This window comes from Sylvia atricapilla, chromosome 4 (genome assembly GCF_009819655.1).
Source record: "Sylvia atricapilla isolate bSylAtr1 chromosome 4, bSylAtr1.pri, whole genome shotgun sequence".
Lineage (NCBI taxonomy): Eukaryota > Metazoa > Chordata > Aves > Passeriformes > Sylviidae > Sylvia > Sylvia atricapilla.
In genome coordinates this window covers 863,150-889,238 of record NC_089143.1, presented here as the reverse complement: position 1 = coordinate 889,238, position 26,089 = coordinate 863,150, and the positions used below count along the sequence as shown (strand labels likewise).

At 41.3% G+C, this 26,089-nt stretch overlaps 1 protein-coding gene across 1 annotated transcript in view; it reads right to left on the bottom strand.

Moving 5' to 3' along the window:
* The window catches only part of SNX25 (sorting nexin 25), an 87,053-nt gene that overhangs the window by 13,025 nt on the left and 47,939 nt on the right, over positions 1 to 26,089 (bottom strand). Inside the window, exons 7-11 of the mRNA XM_066316892.1 lie at positions 20,704 to 20,894; positions 12,405 to 12,536; positions 10,287 to 10,562; positions 5,385 to 5,540; positions 3,103 to 3,234 (exon numbers count right to left, since the gene is read on the bottom strand). Coding sequence (XP_066172989.1) covers positions 3,103 to 3,234; positions 5,385 to 5,540; positions 10,287 to 10,562; positions 12,405 to 12,536; positions 20,704 to 20,894 — 887 coding nt within the window. The remainder of the gene's footprint in view (positions 1 to 3,102; positions 3,235 to 5,384; positions 5,541 to 10,286; positions 10,563 to 12,404; positions 12,537 to 20,703; positions 20,895 to 26,089) is intronic.

Genomic DNA, 26,089 nt, shown 5'->3' with positions numbered 1-26,089 from the left:
GATGCAGACACATTACAGCTTTTTGTCAAGTACCCTCATATAAACACTGAAAACGTTCAGGATCATCTGAGGAATGCAAGATTTTTATCAAAGTAGGTATTGGTATGGTGAATTTGTTTTTCCAAATTAATGAGTCAACTGGAAAACAGAAAAATGGAATGTTAGGTCTTCTAAACCAGGAGATCTAGTCCTCTGCTGTTAGCAGGCATCATCTCATAATTGCTATCATTAATAAATTCAAACCAGAGAGCCCTACTCCTCTGATTGTCCCTTCTGCTGAGTGAAGCAAACAAAAGTGCTTTCAGAACCACTTCTCAAGGGAGAAGTCCCTCATTCAAACCGACCCTTCTCAAGGGACAGCAGCTGCAAAGGAACAGCAACCCTTCCTCACCTTGAGTGGAAACTCCCTCCTCGTGTATTTGAGGGCTGTTTTTACCCTTGGCAGCCCTGCCCATGGGACAAACCAGCAGCATCACCTGCTGCTCCCTGCCCAAAGCTGCTCCAGGGGGCAGAGCTGGAGGCCAGAGCCCCTGCAGAACACAAACCCACACTGTGACTGCCTTCTAATGCACCTACACACAACATCATCATCCCTTTTCCCAACCTTCCTAACCCTTGTTATTGCCCTGGTTTGGGGTAAACCCTTTTTATTTCCCCTGTAAATCACTTTCAAAATAAATCTCTTCCCTGTTCCTGCTGGCCATTATTTCTGGCACAGGTAGGAGGATGTTTTTGGCCCCCCTGACCACCTGGGCACACTCCTGGCTCCTGTGCACACAGGTGTCAAACAGCAGCCCCAAGTCCTTGTCCACTGAGCACATTCTCAGCCACCTCTTCTCCAGGTGTGCAGTGAGGTAACAAGAAAAAAAAAATGCAATTTTTTTCACCTTATTCAGATCCACAAATTTAATTCCTTATTGAAAAAAAGCAGTTGATTTTTTTTTAAAGATGTTAAGCTCTGAAAGAGTCTCTCCTTGGGCAAGGGAGACAGAATGCCTGTTACAATATTAAATCAGAATTACACACCTCATTCTGCATGGTCCTACTGTAATTTTCAACCTCTACCAGTTAGCCAAAACACCGAGTCTCCAAAGAAAGTTTGATCAGAAATATGAGCTACCAGAAAACATCTAGAGATAATATTATTTACACAGATTTTTTAATACCTATATAGTTCACACAGATAGATTTGGTATATTTAAATGACTCAGAACTATAAAGACTGAAAGATTCAAGCTCAGAGATTAAAACCAAGAGTTTGGACATGGTTTTGTCCAAGAATTAAGTAATTATTTTTTGTGTATTCTCTGTTAACTGATTTAGTAGATCAGTTTAAAAGGCCAATGACTGGCTATTACACTTTCAGCTCAAGATCTATAGCAAAATTTACTAAGTTTTTCTGCTAAACAACAGGGCCAAGGTTTTCTCTCTCTAAAATCACTATATATATATATATAATATAATATATAATATTCTGTGTATGTATATATTATATATATTTTTCTATATAATTAAATATAATTATATTTAATATTATATTTAAATATATATTTAAATATAATACTATTATAACGATATACCAAATATACTATAATAATTACATATAATAAATGTATTTTTTATATATTTTATATATATATAAATATATATATAATATACATATATATATTCTGGGATTGGCAACAATGTCTTCTGCAGACAGAAAGACTGTGTCACCTACTCATGCCCCCTGAAATCATCAGCTGCAGCTAGAATGTTCCCAAGCAATTAATTAACATAGATAATTACAGCACCCATGTCTTATCCAGCCTACCCTCTGAAGCATGGAGCTCCAAACAGCACAATTAATGCAAGTCTGTATTTAATTATCTAATCCAGTGCAATTCATAAGTTATAGTTAAGGCAGCAAGCAATTTAAAGCCTCTTCCAACCTCCCTCTAATTTTCCAGCCTCCCTCTAATTAAGCCAAAGCACCTTTTCCTCTGGTAATGAGAGATACTGGACACTTTTATAGGGATACATGTGCAGAAAATTGCCATTCTGCAGGTTTTGTGCACCCAGAGTTTACCAGATTTTAAGCCCAGGCTTCAAAAGCTACAAATAATTCTTGACAACTTAAGAACTTTTCAGTTCTCAATAATGTCACCTGCAAAGAGCATTAAAACAAAACCAAATCCAGACGTTTCCACACGGAGAATTTGGTTTTAAAACTTGTATTTTTTGACCTGTTGGACTTCTTTCTTCTTTTACACTGACTTTAACTATTGACAGACCTCTCACTGGCTGGCAAGAGCTTAACCAAACAAACTCTACAGCACAGACTTTTTTCCCTCCTACCTCAAGAAAACAATATTCATTTCAGGAACATTTTCTTAATGGCATACAAAGGCAAGTCAGGAGAGACAAAATTAATCTTTAGTTCTTCAGAGTGATGCTGTCAAGAAGATTTCTTAATTATGTCAGCCTACACTTACTACATAACAAGCCTTCACTGAATTCTTTTCATGGTAAGTGTTAATAGAGAGTCAGAAGATGGTAATATTTCTTGTTTTCATTACAATTTTCTACATGCATTCTACAATTGTCTGTCTATACCCAAATGGAACAGCAGAACAAGACAAAAAAAAAAAAAAAAAAAAAGTAACAACTTCTTCAATTTACAGGTATAAAGCCCTTTTTTGGGGGGCATTCAAGCCCCTCAAAACTGTACAGCCATGAAATACAATAATAGAAAATACAAAAAGTATAAGAGACATAATTGCACCCAAGTGCAATAGCATGGAAATCCAGGAGGAGGCAGTTCTCATGAAAAACAGTGCCCCTAAGACAGCAAATTGCTTCACCCAGGGCCAAAAGGTGTTTATGAAGGCGCAGGTAATTTTTGTAACTCCAAAAGAAGTGTCTGAGGAACAGAAACTCTGTGTGTTCATTAGAGCAGCACTGGGGAAACAGAACAGGAGCTCAGAAGAGGTTATGGTTCTTTCCTCCACAAGTAAACTTTAAGTATAAACAGGTATAAGAAAAGTATCTACACATTTTTCTTCTGCTTTTCATGCAAGTTTTGAATAGAAAAAAAACCACAACAGAAAAGAAATCCCCTACCTCTCCTGAGACAATGAAGGCTTTCCACAGGCCAAGATTCTCACACCACCAGTCTGTCCTTGCAATGTGCAGCTGAAGGTCACTGTGCTCTCTCTCCATCAGAGTGATTTCATCCTTCAGCTTAGAAACAATCTGCAGGGAGAAGTTTATTCATTACAGTTGGTAGGAAAGAGCTTGTGCAGCACACAGGCTTTGTGTCTTTAGGGACACTGTTCTGAAAGAACAAAAGGTACAAAAGCAGAGGGAGAACAATTCATGTGGATAAAAAAAATAATCACAAGTGAGGGAATCGATGATGCCTCATAAACTTCTGGACTACACAAGTCTTAAAGATCAACCCTCACACTGAAATAAAGAACAAGTTAGAAGTACAACTGCTATCACACCACCAGCACCAAATACACTTGAGATAGGATTTTATCTTACACACCGTAGGTTTTATGAGCGTTTGAAATTGCCATTAATCAAATATACCTTACTGAAGACATCTTTATCATTTTCAGGTACACATCATGTGCATGAAGAACCTCGGAATAGATTTCATTTCTAGGAATTTAGCTGTGTTAGAAATCACTCAGGAAGTTCTCACTTATTTCATGTTAGTTTTGAGAAGGCAAGGATTTGTTATTTGGAAAGCACAACAAGCAGCCCAACATCCTGCCAGGAGACAGAATGACAAGAGGAGGTGGAAATCTGCAGAGGGTGTGACATCAGAAACACAGCAAAAGCAGATGACACTTTCTCATTTTTAAATACGATGCACCACTTAGCCAAATTTATCAGTTCTATCACTTACACCACAAATGGCACATTCCACAGAGCTACAGGAATTCTGTCTTGTTTGGAATTTTTGCCTCTTGTCAGAGGTAAGGTATTATCTATGTGACAGCTACGTAACAATTTTCTAGCAAATATCTCCCCTTCAGAACAATCTCATATTTTATTTATTTGCTATCAATGCTGAGTGTTCTCTACAATCACCTTGCATTGACTCCAGCAGCACCCAGGAACATTCAGTAAATACAGAGCAGCTGGTAAGATTTTATCCTGAGTAAACAGCTGTTCCATTTACCACTGAGCACTGGGACTTTACAGTCACACTGGATCCATTTTACCATTCTCTTTCAGAGATTTATCTATTTTCCAAGACAAGGAATATTTTAAAAAAACATACAGGGAAAAGCCCACCTCTTCAGCAGGGGTATAACCCTGCCTCCCCCAAGAGCCTAAATATAGAAAGAATATAGCTACTACAATTTCAAGAATGCAAAGGGAACATAGAAAATGCATGTGAATAGAACATTATATAGGGTTTGGTTCTATAGAATCACAGAAGGGCTGGGGAGGGGGACCCCCAGAAGAGCTGCAAACATTTCCAGCTGTCTGCAGCACCCTCTGGCAGAAGGCAGATGGAAGGGACAGAGGGAATGAAGCCAGGGTGGCCCCAGACTCCAGTGTCCACCTCTTTCTGCTGAAGGCAGCTGTGCCAGAGCTGGGGCAGCACAGAATGAGTGGGGTGTCAACTCCTGCTCAGACATCTCAGCACTCACCCTGAGTGAAGGAAAATACACAAAGAAGCCAGGTTCTGCACAGTGACTAACAGCCAGGTACATTTTTGTCAGCCCTAGCAGCAGGATTTTAGGAAAACACCTTGGCTACATGGTTTTCTTACCCACCATTTACCATCTGCAAAAACATCCCGTTACACCTGACAGGACAAGCCCACAGCATCCAAACAGCAGGCCTGGAATATCAACACAAACTTGCTTCTCCTGGGGATACTCTCAGATTGCTTACCTGTTTCACTTGGAAAAGAGAAAAAAGAGCTTTTTTGTTTGCCCTAGTCCAGAGATTAAAGTTTCACATCCCTGAGAATTTGTCCTTTGAGGACAGTGTGCCTTCTCCCAGCTCCTAATAAAGGAGTCAGCCTCTCCTGAAGGTTGGGGTTGTCTGTCCCTGAGCTGGAGGCAGGGCAGGGAGGACACCCCTGGCTGCCAACACAGCAGCAGGACACAGGAGAGTGGTCCTTATTCCATGGCCAACAGAGCAATGGATTTCACATCCACCATTTCAGTTACAGCAGCTCTTACACACGGGGGAAATAGCATAAAACCAAGTTCTAATTTCACCTTGTATTTAACACGTGGATGGATAAACAGATAACCACGTGACCCAGCCAAAATGTGACACCTGGATATTACACACATCCACACACTGGAACATACACATATCCAAAACCAAGAATATCCAATAAAAGAACTGAAGACACTAAAGGCACGTACCTTTTTGTCGGGTTTGGGTGAATTACAAATGGAATTTAGAGCCTGTTTCTTATACTCAAGCTTGTCATTGAGCTGGCGAAGTTTATTTACAGCATAACTGGCCTGTTCATTGATTCTTGTGCTGCACTCCTCAGCAGCTTCTTCACAGCCTTGGCTCTAGGAACAGATGATGGGGGCAATTGTTAACATTAATGTGAGAAAAGAGAGTTATTCACAGAATGATAGAATGGTTTGTGCTGGAAGGGACCTTAAAGATCACACAGTTCCAATGCCATTGGCATGGACATTTCCACTAGAGCCCCATCCAGCCTGGCCTTGAACCCTGCAGGGATGGGCAAGGAGAGGGGTTATTGTTTGCTCCATAAGTCCTTTATGCATAAGAACACTCCTTGATACAGATGAAAATATAACACATATTCCAACCATCAGATCCAACATGAAACGTCGGCCTGTTGTAAAAGACCAAACCCAAAAACCCCAACAGAAAAAGCCTCACTGCCATTTCTACTACGGTTCTTTGGCAACTGTGTAAAAATGACCTTCAAGGTAAGGCTTTTATGTAAATGAGAGGTAAAGTTTGTTTTAAAAGCAAAAACAGCTTAGTAGTCAGGATCAATATTCAGAGCTGGATAGAAAAGTAAATACTTAGTGCTGAGCTAATGATAATGAGGATTGGGGCAGCAGGGAGCAAAACCTAAAAACCCCCCATATTTCTAACAAACTGTCCTGCCTCCCACAAACCTCCACAAAACAGATTTGTCATCCTGCAGAACAATCTAAACCAGGTCCTTTAGCTTTCTACACAGACTTTACTGCTGTTTTTAGAAGTGTTAATAAAAATGTGTTAGAAGCACATATGCCTTACCCTAAATTCAGAAATCACTTTCATATATTCATTCAGACAAACCAGTAGCTTTTCCCATCTTGTGTACTACAGGCATGCAAAAAATAGCAAACTTCACACCTTTCAGTGACATCCCCCTTAACTTCTTCTGACGTACAGCTCAGCCTCCTCCTTCTCACTGCACTTCCCCAAATAGACATGAGGAGCTTGAGATCCAGCAAACAGCACTCAGCTCTTATTGCAGCCTGTTCAAAGATCTTTGGGGTCTGTCTGTGACTGAGTGCATCCAAATTTATCTGTGGGAAGCTGAGTCTGTTCTCCTGAACAGAGGTTCCATGTTATGGAAGATATTTCAACTCAGTAAACTGTATCCTTAAATCATGAAGAAAAACTAACAGAAGAAGGAACTCATACTCCTGTAAATTCTGTGAGTTTTAGAGGAGACAGTCCTATTGCAAATTCCATAATATCTTATATCTTATTAAAAAAAAAAGTTGGAGAAGAGATAATAGTAGCAACAAGAACTAATCTCCTTAGCATGATCTTCAAACACAATACAGAAGTCAGGAGTTCTAGGCTAAGAAATCCACACCCTTTTCCAGCCCTGCATTTGTCTGCTGAGTAAAAAACCATTAGCTCCATGCCCTCTCCTTTCCTCTGTCCATCTGCATGGACTATAAACTCCTAGGGTCAGAAACTTGCCTCCAAGCAAGAGCTCACCTCAGAGTGTTGTCTTCTGGCACTACCATAACCCAAATAATAATAATTAACAATACTGGGTGTTATTTAAAATGCAAATGTAAAGGAAAAAAACCCCAAACATTCCACTTGTTGGGAGGGAAAGAAGGAATCAAAAATGCTATTTTCAACACAAGCATTAAAAGACTTTTCATAGGAAGGTCAGTGCTAGCCATCAAAGAACTGCAATTAATTACAGATCAGTGAGGCTGTGCTCCCAGAGGTCGGCTACATGATTTCTCTGTCATTAACTTTCCAGACACTTAAAGCAAAACCCACTGCTGAATGACATGGTTTACCACCAGAATGCTAGAATTACAGGATCAGGTAACCTGTACTCAAAACATCAGATTTAACAAATCAACAGCCAGTTCACTCAAAGCTGAGATCCTAACAGAGAGCACTGCCTCCCCTGACACTCAAACCATCAGATTTAACAAATCAACAGTCATCTCACTCAAAGCTGAGATCCTAACAGAGAGCACTGCCTTCCCCTGACACTCAAACCATCAGATTTAACAAATAAGAGCCAGTTCACTCAAAGCTGAGATCCTAACAGAGAGCACTGCCTTCCCCTGACACTCAAACCATCAGATTTAACAAATCAACAGTCATTTCACTGAAAGCTGAGATCCTAACAGAGAGCACTGCCTCCCCCTGACACTCAAACCATCAGATTTAACAAATCAACAGTCATTTCACTGAAAGCTGAGATCCTAACAGAGAGCACTGCCTTCCCCTGACACTCAAACCATCAGATTTAACAAATAAGAGCCAGTTCACTCAAAGCTGAGATCCTAACAGAGAGCACTGCCTTCCCCTGACACTCAAACCATCAGATTTAACAAATCAACAGTCATTTCACTGAAAGCTGAGATCCTAACAGAGAGCACTGCCTCCCCCTGACACTCAAACCATCAGATTTAACAAATCAACAGTCATTTCACTCAAAGCTGAGATCCTAACAGAGAGCACTGCCTTCCCCTGACACTCAAACCATCAGATTTAACAAATCAACAGTCATTTCACTCAAAGCTGAGATCCTAACAGAGAGCACTGCCTCCCCCTGACTGGTAAAGTGATAATGACCTCCATTTCTGTGGGTGACACAGAAAACAGATGCCAGCCTTATTTTGGTGCTCTGACACGTGCAGCACCAATGCCATCACCACGCCCTCTCCTCTGAGTGCTGGCTGCAGGCACTGCCTGCTTCTCTTAGTTCTACCTGTCAGGTTTGCCCAGGTGGAAATACTTGGAGGCTTCTGGAGGTTTGTCCCAGACACACAAAGTGGCAACAGATGGGAAGAACAAAGAGCTTGTTCCTCTTGGAGCAGACCCAGCAGTTGGCCCTTCCCACATTCCTGTCCTGTGACTTGATTTCCTCCCCTTTAATCAGGGCTCATCCTTTTGTCCCCATCTCCACGAGAGCATGAGATGGGTTTTTATCTAGTCAGCTGTAGCAGTGAAATTTATACCAGATTAACAGGGGTGATGCCCACGGTGGCCCAGGAAGTGAGGACACAGACCTAAAACTCAAACTAAACCCAAACCAATCTGTTTGCTATTAGTGTAACCCCTCCAGAAACATCCAATTTCTAAGATGCCAGTTCTGATACATGGGAAGGAAAAAACCCCACAGACTTACTAGCCAGTGCTGCATTTTCACCAAAATTTGAAAGAACACCAGAAGCTTCAGAAAGACTCTTATAATTTGTTTTCACCTCAAAGACCCTGAAGTATGGCACAGCACCATTAGAACTGCTCTATTCAAGAAATACTCAAGCAGTGTATACAACTTAATACTTAAATTTGTTGTTCAAAATGAAAAGAAAAACCAAAACAACTTGGAATGCTGTAAGCAGACTGGGCAATAGATCAGTCTGTAAGGTTTCCTGGTTGATGCAGACTTCCCATCTGCCCCAAACATATCCAAGGATTCAGAGGAAGGACAGATGATGCTGATGTCCAAAATGCAACTTTTTGGCAGCTCCAGTAGGTGTTATCAGACAGAGCACAGCTAACCCTAAAGTGTTGTGTCAGTTTTTTCAGAGAAATCATTATCTCTGTTAGACCTTGAACAAAGCATATGAAGAAATTAGAAAGTGGAACATTTAATGCTTCAAGAAGTTCTGGACAAAACTGCTGAGAGTCACTGTACAAAGTCTCAATGATTGCTGGCACAAGGACACAAAGCCTTTGAAGGACCTCCACTGTGGACACAAAACTGAGCTAGCACTGAGAAAACCAGAAAACACATCTTGAATATTTTATCAAGGAAAAAATACAGGGAAAAACAAACACTGAAAAGTTTCATCGAGCTCTAAAAGCACACATTGCAAGTAATTTATTTTTAACTGCTCATCTCTGCAGATCTGCTGATCATTAAAATACAAAGACTAGAACAACTCACCTACAGAGATTAAAGTCATTTGAGTGGTAAATACAAAAGCATTAGGTTCTGGAAAAACTGCTTCTAAAGAGCAGAATGTAGCCCAGCACTTCTGGATGCTGCTGATTTGTTTATTCAGACCTGGTTTTAGACAAGCTGTTCCATTCCATGGAGCAGTCCACATGTAAAATGAAAATATCCACAGTGCTCTGAAGCAGCACCTGACTGAGAGAGGCACTCAGTGGTCTGAGACTATTGTCAAAATGTTCTTGGATAAATGCAGTAAAAGTTCCCCTGTCATGACTGATTTAGACAATCCAAGGAAAAAATCTGCCCCCAGAAGAGTTGCCATTGGCTTATTGCTTATGACATTTTGCGTTCTCTGTTTTGGTAGAGTTCTTGTGCTAGATTTACCTTCCAGCATGACCTGGTAATTTATTCAATTAACCAATAAAAACCACTAAGATTATATTTGACGTTGCTTTTGCTTCTCTTTGGTGCAACTTTTAATACCTGTTTATTACCTAGGAAATGCATGGGAGACAGGGACAATGTTTGGGCAGAAACCTGGTGTCTCAGTGAGAATTTTTTCACCCAAAAGCAGAGCAGCTGAGCTTATATAAAGTATGCTTTGCATTCTCTATTTCTAAAAACCATAAGGTAAGATGTGAAATACAGAAAGCTTAGGAATCTGAAATATCTACTTCAAGGAAATTCGAATTTAAGAAGTCTGTCATTGTGTACCATTTTATTTCAAAGAGCATAAACAAGTTTTACTAGATGAAACTACAAGAGTGATGGTATTGATAAATAAATGAGGGAAAAAATGAGTCCAAAGCTCAAGGACAGAAGATGCTACTACACGCTTTTCTCAGGACAATCTTTCAGATCACTTTAAATAACAGCAAAAGAAATTGTCTGTGCCACTCACCACTTCATCTTTGTCCTCAGGAGTTAGCTGAGCAGAACTTCTTTCTTCCTCCTTCTTGACTGACCTCTCATATAAATCACTGACAATGAAGGAAGGGTAGTATCTGTCCTTTAGGGTTTCATAAACATCTGCCTGAATTCTGTAGAACACTTCAATGCCTTTGTTTCCCACGAGACTCTGTTGTATTTCCTTATAAAGGGATTTTTCCACGGGTATTTCTCTGCTTTCCACAAAAAAATTCTGGTAAATGTCACTCACCAGTTGAGGTATTTCAGCCTAGGAAGCAAGGGAGAGGGAGGGAGGAAAGAATAATGAACATACGTGGAAAATACTGAGATGACTCAGGAGCCAGGTGCACAATTTGAAGGATAATCGAGCTGATTTCCTTCCCAAATGCATGAGAAGACATCTGTAAGCCTCTTTCTGAGATCAAGTGTGCTGCTGCCTGTGCACCTCTGCCAAGCAATCAGTTTTACAAGGGTGAATATTTGTTAAGTGAAGAAACAGCTGGGCCCTAAAACTGCTGGAGCTTCCCACTCTTTTAAGTCTGTGTTCCAAAAGCTGGCATTAAAAGGAAGGAAAGTGCCTGAGCAACAGTGTGGTCATCATTTTAAATCCAGATGGTTGGGATCTGCTGCATCAGCTCTCCTGTCTTCTGTGGAACAGAATCAATTCACTTGATACATGGTCATAATTAATGTGGTGGGAAAAGGGAAACAAAATGAAACAAGGGGAGGGGAAAAGCACAACTGAAGGGATTTGCACCTGTCCTGGGTGTTTTACTGAGCGCAGTTGAGTGCCCAGGATGGAACTTGGCATTAATGAGCAGGAAAAAGAGAAGGCAGTGCAGCCCAGCCCATGACCAGCTCCATGTCCCTAAAGTGGACAGAATTAAAAGGGTTTGTGCACTCCCTCAGCACTCCACAAGGTTCTTACCTGCCTCATCTGACAATACACAGCCACATCGCTGCAGGACACTGTTTGTAAGCTGCCCCTGTAGTGGCAGACACACCCAAATCCAGATGTACACACACATTGTTGTGAACAGCACGAGAAAAACCACAGCTCAGAGGTCACAAAATGATTTGTGAGACTTTTTCCAATCATGAGCAGTTTGCAAATCAAAACTGATTTACAGAGTGCTCTCCTTCACAGTGCCTGACCAACCATTTCTATCCACACACTGCAGCTTGAGTTGGTTGGTAGTCATTTCTTTCAGATTTTAGAATCTGAAAGAATCTTTCAGATTCTTTGTTTTAATGGCTCCCTACTCATACTGTACACTTTGTCTCTGTTTACAGGATGTTTACCATGTGACTGGAACAAGAACAATAAAATTAAGAGTTAACTGATAATAATTAAATCTGTAAGTCATGCTAGTGTGAATCCTGAAGGTTTCATTGCTTCCCCCCCAAAATCCACCACACTGGTCACAAACAGAAATGTGTCCTATAAAAATTCTTCCTCTGCACAGTTGCTTCAGGGTACTTTTTGCAATTTTAAGTGATAGTCCCTATCCTTGTTTCAGGGTTTTAATTGCTACTTTATTTTAGCCAACATTCCAACAGAGCATTGTTTGTTCTCTCTACCACCAGTGTGGCAATCCTGGAGACACTGAGCTGCTGCAGACTGGGGAGAGGTCTTTAAAGCAACACCTCTCTTCCAAAAACATTTTAACATCATATATCCACACAATTTCATTGTTCGGGATTGAATGGGCTACCTGTGATTGGCAAGATGAGAAGCTCATGTACAGATTATCCAACTGGAATGTGCTTCCAGGCTTCATGTGAAGTGGTACAATCAAAATCTGCATGTTTTACTGCATGTTCTTTTTTCTCTGGTGGAGGGGGAAATAATTCTACTACTTTTGCATGTCAAATATTCCTTTTAACAGATGACGTCACACCGACCAACAATAAATCATCACAACAGCCCACAAATTTTAACTGCAAAATTATCCTCAAAAATTGACACGAAGCAGTTAAAAAAAACACCAAACCCAAATTGCTTAGAACCATCATGTGCTATTGATATTTTAGAAGTATCCAGACATCCCCTAACAGCAAGCTGACAGCAGACAGTGCACAGTCAATGCACAAAGGCAGGTTTTCCCACCTTGTTGGCATTCCTCAGGCTCTCCACAGCCTCCCAGAGGCTGACCAAAGCCACCTTGTCCATCCTCTCCATGTAGATCCTGAAGTGCTCTCGGTACCAAGGGTTGGCCAAAATCTCTTCAAACTGAAGAATCTGGAGAAGGGAGAAGTGAGAATAAAACCTGGGGAAATGTGTAATTCGAGCTGCTTTATAGGGGAAACTTTTCACTGTGCATTCCACAAATGTGTCCTACATTCCATCAAACAGGCCTCTTACACCATAGTTTTGCTTCATTTAAAAAAAAAAAAAAAGTTTTAAGTACTTAGAAGATAAATTCATCTATGCTTCTATCAGATAGTAAATGCCTCCACATCTTTCTGATCAGGATACATTTGAAAGGACTAAGATGACATTTTGAGTCACTCATGAAATGCTACTGTCAAAAATTTAACTTTCCATGTTCCTGCAAAGCAGAGGAGCCAGGCTGAAGGCTAAATGATCTGTTCTTGACTTGTTTTGAGCAGCAGCAGTTTCCATACCCCAGCCCACAGGGCTCTGAGATGTGTCTCAATTATTCCCAGACACAAAGAGAGATGGAATTCCTTGGCTGCTACAGCGTTTGGTGGCCAGTTCCCACTGTTATTGGAAAACATCCATCAGAAACACAGTCAGGAATGGGCATGTGCTGTGATAAAAGGCTCAAGACTTTCCCTGAGTGAGGAGGGAGGACAGCAGGCAGCAAGGGAAATGAAACACAGACTTCCTGTACCCATGTGGATGCTGCAGCCATCAAAAAGTTGCACTAAAAAGTCATTATCACTTCCTTATCCTCTGCTGTTTTTGTGAACCCAGGCCTTTTCTTTGGGACAAACACCCCAAAACAAAACACTTCCCTGACAAAAAGATCAAAACTTCCCACACTGAACAAAATTAATAACCTTGACTTTCTCCGAAAAATAGGACCAATTTTCCAAATACCTCATCAAAACCAAGCAACCTTTTTCCTCCACCCCTCCAGACTTACAGCTGGACCAGTTTTCATGTCCCTTGTTCAGTGCCATTACTTACAGCACCAGGAATCCAAACACACTGCCCCTTCTTAACTTCTTTCTTTGTTTCTAAGTAGTCTTACCTTCTTTCTTTGTTTCTTTCTTTGTTTTGGCACCAACCCACTTACACTTTTGCTCTGAATAGAAAAGAATGTCCTTAAGCACTGGTGCTAATCAGTCTTCTGTGACTTTGCCTTTTATCACAAAGGTTATTTGGTATGGAGCAAGATGTGACCTCGGAGATTGAGGCCTTAATAATTTCTCTAATATGTTTTTTTCTGGTACCTAATAATAATACAATTCTAGTCAGCATCAGAAGACCTCCCTCTCTGGGAAGACCACTTGTTTTCCTAAGCCTGTGAGACTCTACAGCCAAGTCAGGTGTAGGAGAAAGAGTTTCCTTGTCCCAAACTACACACCAGGAATCCACTTCCATGGGCACAGACACAATTACTGTACTGCAAAATCAGTGCCTAAACAAATCAAGCTGAATGTGGTTCTTTACTGTAGTCATCTATGTTTTGTCTGAAACAGTTCCCTGAAGTTTTGGGCAGTGTTTAAAGAAATTATATTCGTCTCATATGAAATGCTCATTGGCATCTTTGAAGTTGCCCTGTGACAATCATGTGCCATTCTTGTCTTTACCCTTAACCACACCAGTATCTTCTGGACATGACTTTGCTCATGGCTTTGAAACTATTGAGATACATGAGCATCTGCCTTTCAAAGCTCACTCCATAAACCTCACTGAAAAGCAGGGAGTACTTAAAACTATTGAGATATATGAACATCTGCCTTTCAAAGCTCACTCCATAAACCTCACTAAAAAGCAGGGAGTGCCTTGATCAAGCTAAGCTTGATACAGAAATGGTGAATAAAACACCACAGACATGGCAAGTTAAAGGCCAGTCTGTGATTTAGCCTCATTACTGTGCATCCCCCTATTTTCTATTCAATCATTTTACCAAGGCCAGTGATTTCACACACAAGTGTAGCAGGGTCTTCCAGCCCCTTGAACAGCTGCTCTCCCCATCTCAGGGAATATCAGCCCTGTAAATAATGGCAGAGTTAGTCAATCACAGCATGGGCAGTGTGCTGTCACCTGTTGAGTGAGAGGTCACCTTGCTCTCTGTGGTTCTGTTTTCCAAGCTCTGCCCACTCCAGCTGCCAGCAGAGAGGGTAACAAACCCCTCAGAAATAACTGGGGGGAAATGCTGCTGCAGGAAGCAAAGCAAGTGGAACCATCTCTCCCAGCTAACCAAGAGCCCAGTGCACCACTGCCCGTGGTAATCAAAGCAGTGGTACCTAGCACCAGGGTTACACAAGCTTCCTAACAGATATCCTGCAAACTAACACACTTAAATCAATTAATGGGCATAAGAGGTTACTCTCCTGCAGAAATGAGACCTCTCAAATGGTTTTCTTGATTTTTCTTTAAGTCTGGACTATCCTGGAATTAGTAAATATGTGACCAGGGCTGTACTAGAAATATTATGTTACAGCTGCAATGCCAATAATGACAGACACAAGAGAGGTTTAGTTTTGAGGTGAAAAGCCGTAAAATGAAGGTGTGCTGGCTTTGGCTGGGGAAAAGTTAATTTTCTTAAGAGGCTGGCAGGGGCTGTGTTTTAGATTTGTGCTAAACACAAGGCTAAAAACATAGAGATGCTTTTGCTATTGCTGAGCAGAGGTTACACAGAGCCAGGGCCTTTTGAGCTTTTGGCAGTGTCACGCTGCAGAGCAGACTGAGAGGGGACACAGAGGGGACACAGAGGGGACACAGAGGGGACACAGAGGGGACACAGAGGGGACAGGTGGCCCCAGCTGCCCCAAGGGACATCCCAGCCCATGTCACATCATGCTCAGGGTGTAAAGTGGGAGATGTTTGGAGTGATTCCTTTGTCCTCCCCGGTCACTGTGAGGTGTGACAGGGCCCTGCTCTCCTGGGGAGGGATGAACACCTCCCTGCCCGTGGGAGGCAGTGAAACCATTCCTCAGTTTGCTTTTTGTGTGTGTGTGTGGCTTTTGCTTTCCCTGTTCATCTGTCTTTATCTCAGCCCTCGAGTTTGGTGGCTTTTACCCTTCTGATTCTGTCCCCAGCCCTGCTGGAGGGGACTGAGTGAGGGGCTGCCTGGGGCTTGGCTGGATCCCTGGGTGAAACAACAGTCCTTTTTGGCACCAGCTTTTCTGCAGATCTTCCTTCCTTTATGATTTAAAGAAGTTGTGCAGTAATTTGTAATCCTCGGCAAAAATCATTTTATGATTCAGTCTCCCCATGGATTAGAGCACAGAACTGTAATAAGCTGTGCTGGCACATAGGCAGGCATTAGGGCATGTGCACACCCTCAAATCTAATATCCAGTTAGCAGATATAATCTGGGAATGATCAGCCTCCACAGCCACCCTTCAAATCCTGTTAGCTCAAGAGCAGCTTCCGTGGTTGGGAAAGCCAGAGGAGCTCCAGTGCTGCCACATCAATTCCCTGCTTCACCAGGAATGTCATTTATATGTTACAGCTGGCCACAGGCTCTTGCCCAAGACAAGGAAAAGGTCAGGTTTTTCTAGGTTTTTTCTTAAGTGGGGTGCTTTTATCCAGCATCCCCAGCATGTGCCCACAGAAGTGGCCCTGACCCTACAGAGCCTCAGTCTGTCAAAGCCCTAGAGATGTGAGCACCTCTCTCTGGACAGGAACACAAACAACGAGGTGATTTAGTCTGCACAGACACACACTAGATGCACTCTGCTGGATTTCTTCACGACACAGCAGATTGCCACTCACCACAACCACAGTGAGCTGTAAGGAACAGCCCAAATGGAGCTGGGAACAGCACTGCAGGTGGCTGGGATGAGCCATTTGGGGCACTAGGCAAAGCTTTCTGCTGATAACAGCACACAGGCAGACTGCAGAACTCCTGGTTGGGAGTTTTTCCTTTTTTCATTTGTAGAAGCCAGGAATAAGTGGAATGTGAAAAGCAACACTGATAAATATCCTTTTCCAAGCTGCATTTTTAAAAACCCTTAACTAAGGGTTTTTTTATGTATTGACTAATATTAAAACCTGTATTTATCTTATGTTTTAAAAAGAGGCCAGTCATCAGAAGACTGTCTCTGTCACATACAATGTGAACTAGATGCAATTATTTAAGTATCAGGAAGTGTATACTAACCACATAAAGCACCTGACTATTTTACTGCACATACACTAATGTAGAAGTCCCTGCCTTGAGTCACATGTTCACAAACATACTTCTGTCATATGAAAACACATTGCCAGGCAATAGGGTGACAACTGAAGCTTGTTTTCTGAATAGTCCCAAATTCTGTCCCATGATATATCCTGACCTAACATGAACTTACAATCTGAAGCTCAGAAATCACTGGGGAAATCTGGTAAGTCACCAGTTAAATCCCCATCTCCCCACTGATGCAGTGGGAGCCAGATTTTCTGCAGGAGTTCCACCTCCTCAGCTGGATTATGAACACCAGCTCACTCCACCTCAGAATGCACTCAGACTGTCTCTTTGCTATTGCACAGCTGGTTAAAGACCCCCAGCCCTCTCCTAGAACCCAGGATCCACAAAACAGCTCCACCAAGGTGCTGTGGCTCCATATGGCAAAGCTCACAGCCAAGGTGGTGTGGCTGATGTGCTCAGCACAACAGAGCAAAAAAATCCTTCCCTGAATAAACACAGACAGCAAGAACTCAATTACTGCAGCACTGAGCAGGCACAGCTCCTAAGAAAAAGGACTAAAACAGTACTGACTGTAAAGAGATGCTTTATGTAGTACACTTACTGCACTTTCTCCAAAAACAAATCTAACACCACGGGCAGAGGTTGTATCAGGATCAGAGGTAATCACAGAATTCAGATTCAGAGAGTGGCTGAGGTTGGTTTGTTTGTAAGCATTTGATTATAATTCACATATTTAGGATTTCCCGAGAGAACCTGGATTCAGGAGAATTAGCTGAGTGAAACATGTGCAAAGTCAAATTAATAAAAATCAGAAGACTGCAGAATCAAACAGAACACTGCCAGCTCCAAATAATCCATCTCCACATATAAACCCATAATCAGAACACGCATAAAACACTTTTTACCAGCAATACCATTACTCCCCTACTACTGCAGTCAAGGAAGGGCTTTCTGTAGGATGAATAAATGAAATCAAAACACAAGTTTAATTAATTAGTCAACTCTTTGTTCAACTAGTGCTAAAATTTCCCCAAAGATAATAATGTATTCAAGCTTCTGCACTACATTTACATAAAATAATAATTCAAAACCACCATCAATAAATGATGTGGTGAAATAAATGCCCATTTCTGACCTATTTCATGCAAGTTGAAAAAAGGAAGGCAAACATTCAGTTTCTTCTACAAAACTATTTCTGCAATTTAGATGCTACCTCAACAGAAAATCTGGCACAACCATACCCTAAGAGGTCTAAGGGCCACCAGCTCCAACACACCAAGGTATCTTATCTCCTAAACCCAAAAAATGCCTTTCCCTTTTGCTTAGAAAAGAGCCCAAGCAGGAGGAGCCAAGACCCAAAATGACACCAGCTGCCTTGAAATAAAACCCCAGGCTGCAGCTACCACAGTGCCACAAGAGGATGGGAAGAAGCAACAGTGAAGAGAGACTGCTTCTTCAGCTGAGCCTTGGGCACTTTCCTGTGCTCCAAAGGGGACAGCAGGGCCACTATCTCTGTCCTGGATTGGAGTTTGGGATGTATTCCATCACCATCTTCAGTCCATGGCCCATCAATGCCTTGTGCATGACTCACAGATAACTCCCTCTGGCTGTTATCTCTCTTTAATGGGCCATCAAGGAGCTCCTGGATGACTCAGCATCCCATTGGGAGATGCTCCGCCCACGGGGAGGAGCCAAGCATTCTCCCCTGGATATAAACTGGGATTTGGGACAGTAGAAGCAGCTCTCACCCACTGGATTCCCAGAGGACCAGAGCTACCAGACCTTTCTATGGGATCACTGCTTCAGGAAGAGCACCTCACCTGGACTGCTTCCATCACCCTGATCAGGTTGTATTCTGACTCTGTCAGTGGTTTTTCTTTTTGTATTGTTGCATTTATTTTATTTTATTTTATTTCCTTTTCTTCTCATTAAATTGTATTTCTGACTTAGAGCCTCTCACTTGGTTTGTTTTCAAACCACAACAATCTCTCAGGCAGCCTCCTCCAGCTTCTTTCCTGGCAAGGAAGAATGAGGGACAAGAGAGGGAAAAGAAGTTTTCCTGTTTTCTACACTGACGTGGCTTTGCAGGAGTTCTGGGGCTTCATTACAGAAATATCAAAAGCCCAGAAGGAAAACTGCCTCAGATCCCACTGTTCACACCACCACCACCACAAATGGCTGTGCAAGAAGTCATCACTGCTATTGGTAGTGACATTAACTCAGTGTTGGGCTGCTCAGTGGTATATCAGCAGGATTTAACCCTGCTACTGTTGGGTTATATCAACAGTACATTATATTATAACATTATACTGTTAATATATATATTAATAATATATATATTATTATATAATAATATATAATAATTAACAATATATATATTAACCAGCAACTCCCACTGAAAACACCACTGGTTTATGAAACATGCAATGTCAGCATCAGGAATTCCTTTGATTTTAATTATAATATTATATTTTATTATATCCCTGACCAACCCCTGCCCCTACCAAGTACATTTTGATTTTAATTATAATGTTATATTTTATTATATCCTGACCAACCCCTGCCCCTACCAAGTGCATCTTGATTTAAATTATGATATTATATTTTATTATATCCTGACCAACCCCTGCCCCTACCAAGTGCATCTTGATTTTAATTATAGTATTATATTTTATTATATTTTATTATATTCCTGACCAACCCCTGCCCCTACCAAGTGCATCTTGATTTTAATTATAATATTATATTTTATTATATTCCTGACCAAACCCTGCCCCTACCAAGTGCATCTTCACTACTGGACTCCGTTCTTGAACAATCTTATCTCCATGTATCTCTCCAGAAAAGTCCCTGACGTCTCAGCAGGCACCAAAAGTGGCATCACTGGCTCCTGCAGTGCTGCCACATGCTCCCATCTCTTTTTCCTTGGCACCACTTGCTACAGGCAGCTTCAGGAGAGAGATCAGGACTGTCCTGGCACAATCTGTGACACCCCATCTGAAATCATACCTTCAGGACAGGTGGGGAGTAGGGAGTTGTATTTCAGACCTTACTCAAGAGAAACTAAATACAAAAAGTAGGAAAGATTTCTCCATTATTCTGCTTTTTCTAACGTGCTCCTAGGTTACAATTATTATAAGGACATAATGAAAATTAAAGATCCCTGCATGAAGAAATAAGCCATCTCCTACCTACATGAAAAACACAATATCTTTTCACATTTGACTACATCAGCTACTGCGCTTTGCCCAAAGGGAACAGAGCAGATTACAAAAGAAGCCATTAAAATTTTTAAAGATTTGCAAGGCTAAGCAGTCATTTTATTTTTGCAGACACTGGCCAACACAGCAATAGTTACTCCTAATTCCAGACTACAGTGATATTGAAAACTCTCAGTGATATCTGATTTTCAGATTTAAACTGCTCTGCTTTTGTCATATTAAGCACTATCAAAACAATATTTTAAGTTATACTTTCATTTTTAATCTATTCTTGTCTGATTCCACAATCACCAAAATACCAAGACAGAATTAGGAGTGATTTTTTCCCATTTTTGAGTATCAAGAAAGATGATGTTCACTACATTCAGTCACAGCAGCTTTACCAGAGTTATTCTGCAACAACTGCCCTGAGTTTTGTCAATTCCATAAGTGTTCACTTTTGAGTAATTCAACACCTTCAAAACCCACCCCTATTTCCTAAAGTAAATACTTTAAATAAATGAGGGCTAAAGACATACTGCACATATATTGGCAGGCTTTTATTTGAAAGCAAGCTGCTTCCATGTCCTTATTAACTCCCTACAGGTGGCATGTCTGAAAAATGACACGTTTTTCAGTGTCATTGAGTGCCTCCAAGGCACTCAATCCTTTATCAAGGATTTCACACTGCAATATTCCAAGCTGAGCCATCAATGTGCCTTTTCAGGGCCTTCAGTACTCTTTCCCCAAGGTAAATAAAGCATGCAGCAATGAATTTGCGCTTGACCTCTGGGGGAAGGGAGGGATTAACAGCAGTGAGGAAAGGTGACCCAGGGGTGGGACATTTAGAAAGAACTCCAGACAAAGTGATTTCTACCTTCTGACTTGGGGGGCCATCTCCCTCCTCCACAGTGCCATCCTCCTGCTGGTCATAGGCAGGCCCTCCCAGGAGCCTTATTCTCTTCTCACACTGCTTCTTGGCCACTGTCAGCTGGTTAATGTACCTCTTCACGTTGCGGGCCCTCAGCAGGTCAGCTTTCATGGCTGCAGTTTCTTTCCCTTTGGAATCTGAGAATAAAGCAAACCAGAGACAGAATTTTAAGACACGGAAATATTGTACCAGTGCTGCTATGACCTGTCTGAGCAAAGCATCTGCTGTTCAGGAATCAGCTATGCTCATCATGCTTGTGTTTGAAACAGAATGAGGATTTGGAAATGTTCTGCAATGATAACTCAAGGGTTCACACAAGAGAGTGGAGGAAAAAAAATCCTTATTCAAATGCATAGCAAAACCTCACCTCTCCAGCTCCCTTTTTATAGTTTGTTGGAAGACACAGCCCAAGACCTCTACTGCAGGATGTACATCTATCAGATGGCATTAAGGCAATGACCTACAGCCCTGGCACATGATAATCCATGGAGTTGATGACCTAAATACCTTCCTGAACACAGCATTGAGAGCCTGGAGTCACGAGGGACTGGGCTCTCTTCCCCCAGCCCAGCAGGACACAGCCCCACACATCCCATTTGCAAACCTGAACTCCTTGTGCCTGATGTGAGCAGCGTGTCACACAACATCCCCTCAGAGAACTGAGCAGAGCTCACTCAAAGAGTGGTCAGATGCCTGAGACACAAATCCTGTCATGCCACACCAAGATGCACAGTACTGTTAAAAAGTACTGTGAGGATGGCAGTCAGCTGAACAAGAGTAACAGCCAGCAGAATGTTTGTGCATTCCACATTCCACCCTCTCCAGCTGATTACCAAGGTCTAAAACAAGGAGCAGCAGATAAAGCAGATACAAAACCCTACTGCGTGGAAATCATGTTTAATATCCTCAGGATGCAACAGGGTCACATTTATACACTGGGGTTTTTCCTCTTGCTCAATAACACTTGTGCTTTTTTGGGCTGCAGCTATTACTCAGTAGCAAAGTCCTTGGGTTTTACTTGGCCCTGGATTATCTGATTGCTCAGGGATAAATAGTAAAGATCTACTCTACTGTGTTTTCAAAACATTTAATGGTAGCAAAATCACACAGATAAAAGCAGCATTTGATTTTCGCTGGAGCTGCTGTTTAGAAACAGCACAGGTTTGTGAATGCACACACAGCAGAATAGAAGTCTCTCAGAAATTATTAAAATCCCTATTTTAAACAACTTTCTAATACATTATGGCAACTTCTCCTTTTACAACTCTTTTTACCCTTATAGTTCCCCTCAAAGCCACATGGAATTAGTGCATGCAACTTCAAGTTTTGTCATTTACTTACTGAAGGAGAGCTCAATGTCCATGGAGCTCCCTGAAGTTCCACACATAACTGAGTCCAGATATTCTCCCATCATCTTTGCCCATATTTTTAACCTCACTTGATTTGCTTTATGTATTTATGTTGGTAGGGATGCTTCCTGATACAAATACTCTTAGTATTTTAATGGATGAGTCTCATCTGCATCTGAGCTGCCATGTAACAGTGAACTAAAGAGATGGTATTCACTGAGGTAAATGATAAAATTACTTTACTACAAAAAAAAAAAAAAAAAAAAAAAGCAGCCATCTGTTTTCCTGGCATGTTATCTCCACAGGGAAGTCACCAGAGCATTTAATTTAGTCTTTCAGTTCCCTACACAGAGGTACCAGTATTAATGAGAGAAGAGAAAAAGAAAGGAAAAGACCTAAAGACCTTAAGGACAATGCTCTCCCCCAAAACAAAACATTTACAGCTATTGCAAATACAGGAACAGAAGTTTAAAGTGAAGATTAAAATCCAACCTTTTCCCCGCTGCACTTGACTCTGAGATGATTTTTTAGTAGTTATCAATTCTTTCAATAGTTTAAATGCTTTGGGTTCAAAATGCATCCTTGAAATCCCACACTTGTGAAAACCCAGGAGGAGTACAATGATCATTCAGCCTCCTTAACACCGAAGTGCCCTTCTTGATGGGAATGAGGCATTCCTGAAGGGTTTTCAAAGCACACATGCCTATTTTACCTGACATCTCACCATCCTGTGGCTGCAGGAGGGATTAATGAGCCTGTTTCCAGTGATTATTCCCTCTGTTACCAGAGATCCTTCAAGATGCTGATCATAAACAATGATAAGAGTGTGGCTCAGGATCTACAGGGCAGAAAGGACAGCAGGGAAGTGGGGACTACCACTGACACTTCCCTCTTCCAAATGGTGAAAGATGAGCCAGCAGAAATCAGAAATCAGCCAGTAGAAATCAGAATCAGCATTTTCAGCTCAACTGGAGAAGGTCAGGTGTATCCCTGGTTTGCTCCAAACCCTAATCTGCTTTGGAGATTTTAATGATTTTTCAGGTCCAAACTGCTCTGCTTTTGTCATATTAAGCACTATCAACACAATAGTTAAAGTTATAAGGACTTTCATTTTTAATCGATTCTTGTCTGATTCCACAATCACCAAAATACCAAGACAGAATTAAGAGAGATTTTTCCCATTTTCGAGTATCAGGAAAGATGATGTTCATTACATCCAGGTATGACTGCATAACCCAAATAAAACCAGAAAGGCACAAAAGGAAAGGCCTGCCTGTGCTCACATACCCTCCAGCAAGCTGGAATAAACGGAAAAGAACTAGATTTATGTTAGTAAAACACTTTCACCACAACACAAGGGGAAAAAAGGCAATTCTTTGAGTAAGTTTTTTTTATCTACCAATAACTTCGCAGTTTGTGTATTTTTCTAAAAAAATATTATTAAAAACAAACAAAAATCACTCCTCATCAGCAAGACAAGAGATATGCTACTTTGGGGTTTCCCCCACAAGTGCATACACATTTACAGCAATGAAGCAGAGCCTCCATCTCCAAAGGAGCAAAGTGTCTTTTACTGACCTCCTCCAAAATAATTCCCCTTGTCTGGGGAAATTTTGACAGGACACTCACTGCCATGGAGGAACTCCAAATCCCACAAGGGAACTGTGCACCTCCCCCAAAGGCAACCAAAAGCAATTAGTACTAAAAGCAGAAACTTCAAATTCCGCTTATCAATCCACAGCTGTAGAGAATTTAATCTGCACCAAACAACATTAAAATGGAAATGGTCCAAATGAGCTCAAACTTGCCACATAATCAAAGCTATGCCACCTGTGCAAATTGTTTTATTCTGGGCATTTTTGCACATCTGCAGCAATTTCTGACAAAGCTTCCACCCTTAATCACTCAGCTAACATGATTTGAGCTGAATTAGAAGTATATCCCAAGAGGCATATCCTAGAGCTCACCAAAACACTTTCTGGAAAGTGATTTCTCATACCTAATTTTCTTTTTTTTTTTTTTTTTTCCCCCCTATGGTGGCTTTGCTACTTGAGCAGGTTTATATTTATTAAATATATCAAACCAAAGTACAGATTCACATCATCCATTTTTTAAGTTAGAATATGGGGCCTTCTAAATTGTCATGCCAAAAAATGTCACACAAGCTTTATTATTCCTAAGCAGACAGAAGGATACACAAAAACAATGTAATTTTCCTTAAATTGGATGTGTAACTCTATTTCTGACCTGCAGGATCCCTATCCCCTCTCTCAGCAGTACCAGCAGGAGGCAGAGAGTTCTCATTTGACCTGCAAAGTTATATCTGGCACGAATAAAGCAGAAAATACAAGTTCTTGTTCCTTTATAGCTTCAGTAAGTACAGATCCATAGCACCAGGCAGCATCACTAATCAACCCAACCTGTCACTGGAGGAGTGAGACACATCCTCCCCAACACAAACTTTTGGCAAGATTTTCTCCAAGAGTCAGGTTAAGGACACACAGGGCCTCCTAAATGCTGTGCTTAGTATTTAAATGGTGAACACTGATTTAACATTTTTGTGTTAGCTCTAACTGGAACCTTATATACAGAACTTACAAGTCCTCACAGACCTCCTCCAAATCTTGGAAACCTTGAGTTTCAAGTTTTAAAAGCCTACATTGGCCTGGAAAAGCCTTTATTCAATTCTGTGAGAGCAGGAGAACCTTTAAGAATAGCATGAACTGTTCTTCTACTGCCCAAGGTCCAGGAAAAGGGGAAACCAACTCTGTTGTGTTCTGGCAAGAGACTGAGTGTTAAATCCCAAACATTTCTACAAAGAGATAAGGGACAAGGGTCTTACAGGGAGACCAGGGACAAGTTAGGCACTGATCATTAGCAATGGGTACTACAACAAGGAAAATCAAAAGTCAAATGGCAGTGGGTAAACCTGAGCCTGGGAGTCAGCATGTGCCATGCAGTAAAATAACATCCACCACAGCTGGCCTCTGTCTGCAGGTCTGTGTATCTGCTGTGGTCACATCTCTCTGAGCAGCCAGCCTTCACCCTGCCCTCTCCCACTGACCAGAGGATCTCAGGGGCAGGAAGAAAAATTTCCTCTACAGAGCTGATTTGAAAATCACAAATTAAAACAAATGAATGTGCCACAGACTCTGAAGCCTTTACCCTCATCCACGTGGATTCCCTCCACATTCTGCTGCTTGAGAACAATGTCAGCTCTTCAAGCCTTGCCAGGAAACTGTGCAAAAACACTGAGATGTGAATGGTTGTTCCTGTGTGGAAGATGCAGGTCAGGGGAGGAATCATCACACAGTTTTGACGTAATTAAGTTACATCTGTAATGTGCTGGAACACACAAGTATCCATTCCACTTCCCTTTTTCCACCATTATCCTGACAAGACCTCCACATCACACAACCCACACAACTCAGCCAGCCCCCAGACCCAGTTTGGGGGGGTTTTAAATCCCTTTTCCAGGTGAATATTCCAGACTCTTTGAGAGCCACAGCAAGTGCCAAAATTCTGGTAGGATCCTGTAGTACAATATCAGTATAAGAAGAAACAAAAATGTCTCTGTTAAAATTAGAACCAGTATATTTAAGCAGCTTCCTATTAATGTTACAGCAAATATCAAGTTATTATAGCAACTTACTTTCGTTGCTATTTCCCAACTGGTGTTTTTAAAACTTTTTTTTTACAAAAATTAGGATTTACTCTTGCTTCTAGAAACCTGTGTCTAGAAACTTACTTTTGTTGCTATTTCCCAACTGGTGTTTTTAAAACATCTTTTTTGACAAAAATTAGGATTTACTCTTGCTTCTAGAAACTTGTGTATCATTTGTGCTATAATGCTCAGTCCAGGTGTTTCTCCTCTTACAAACTGCTTTAAGAGATCAAAATGCAGGAAACATCTTCAGATAAGCATTTAGAGTCCTTCAAAATCTTTAGCAGATAAGATGATAGAATTTGTAAAAAAACAAAAA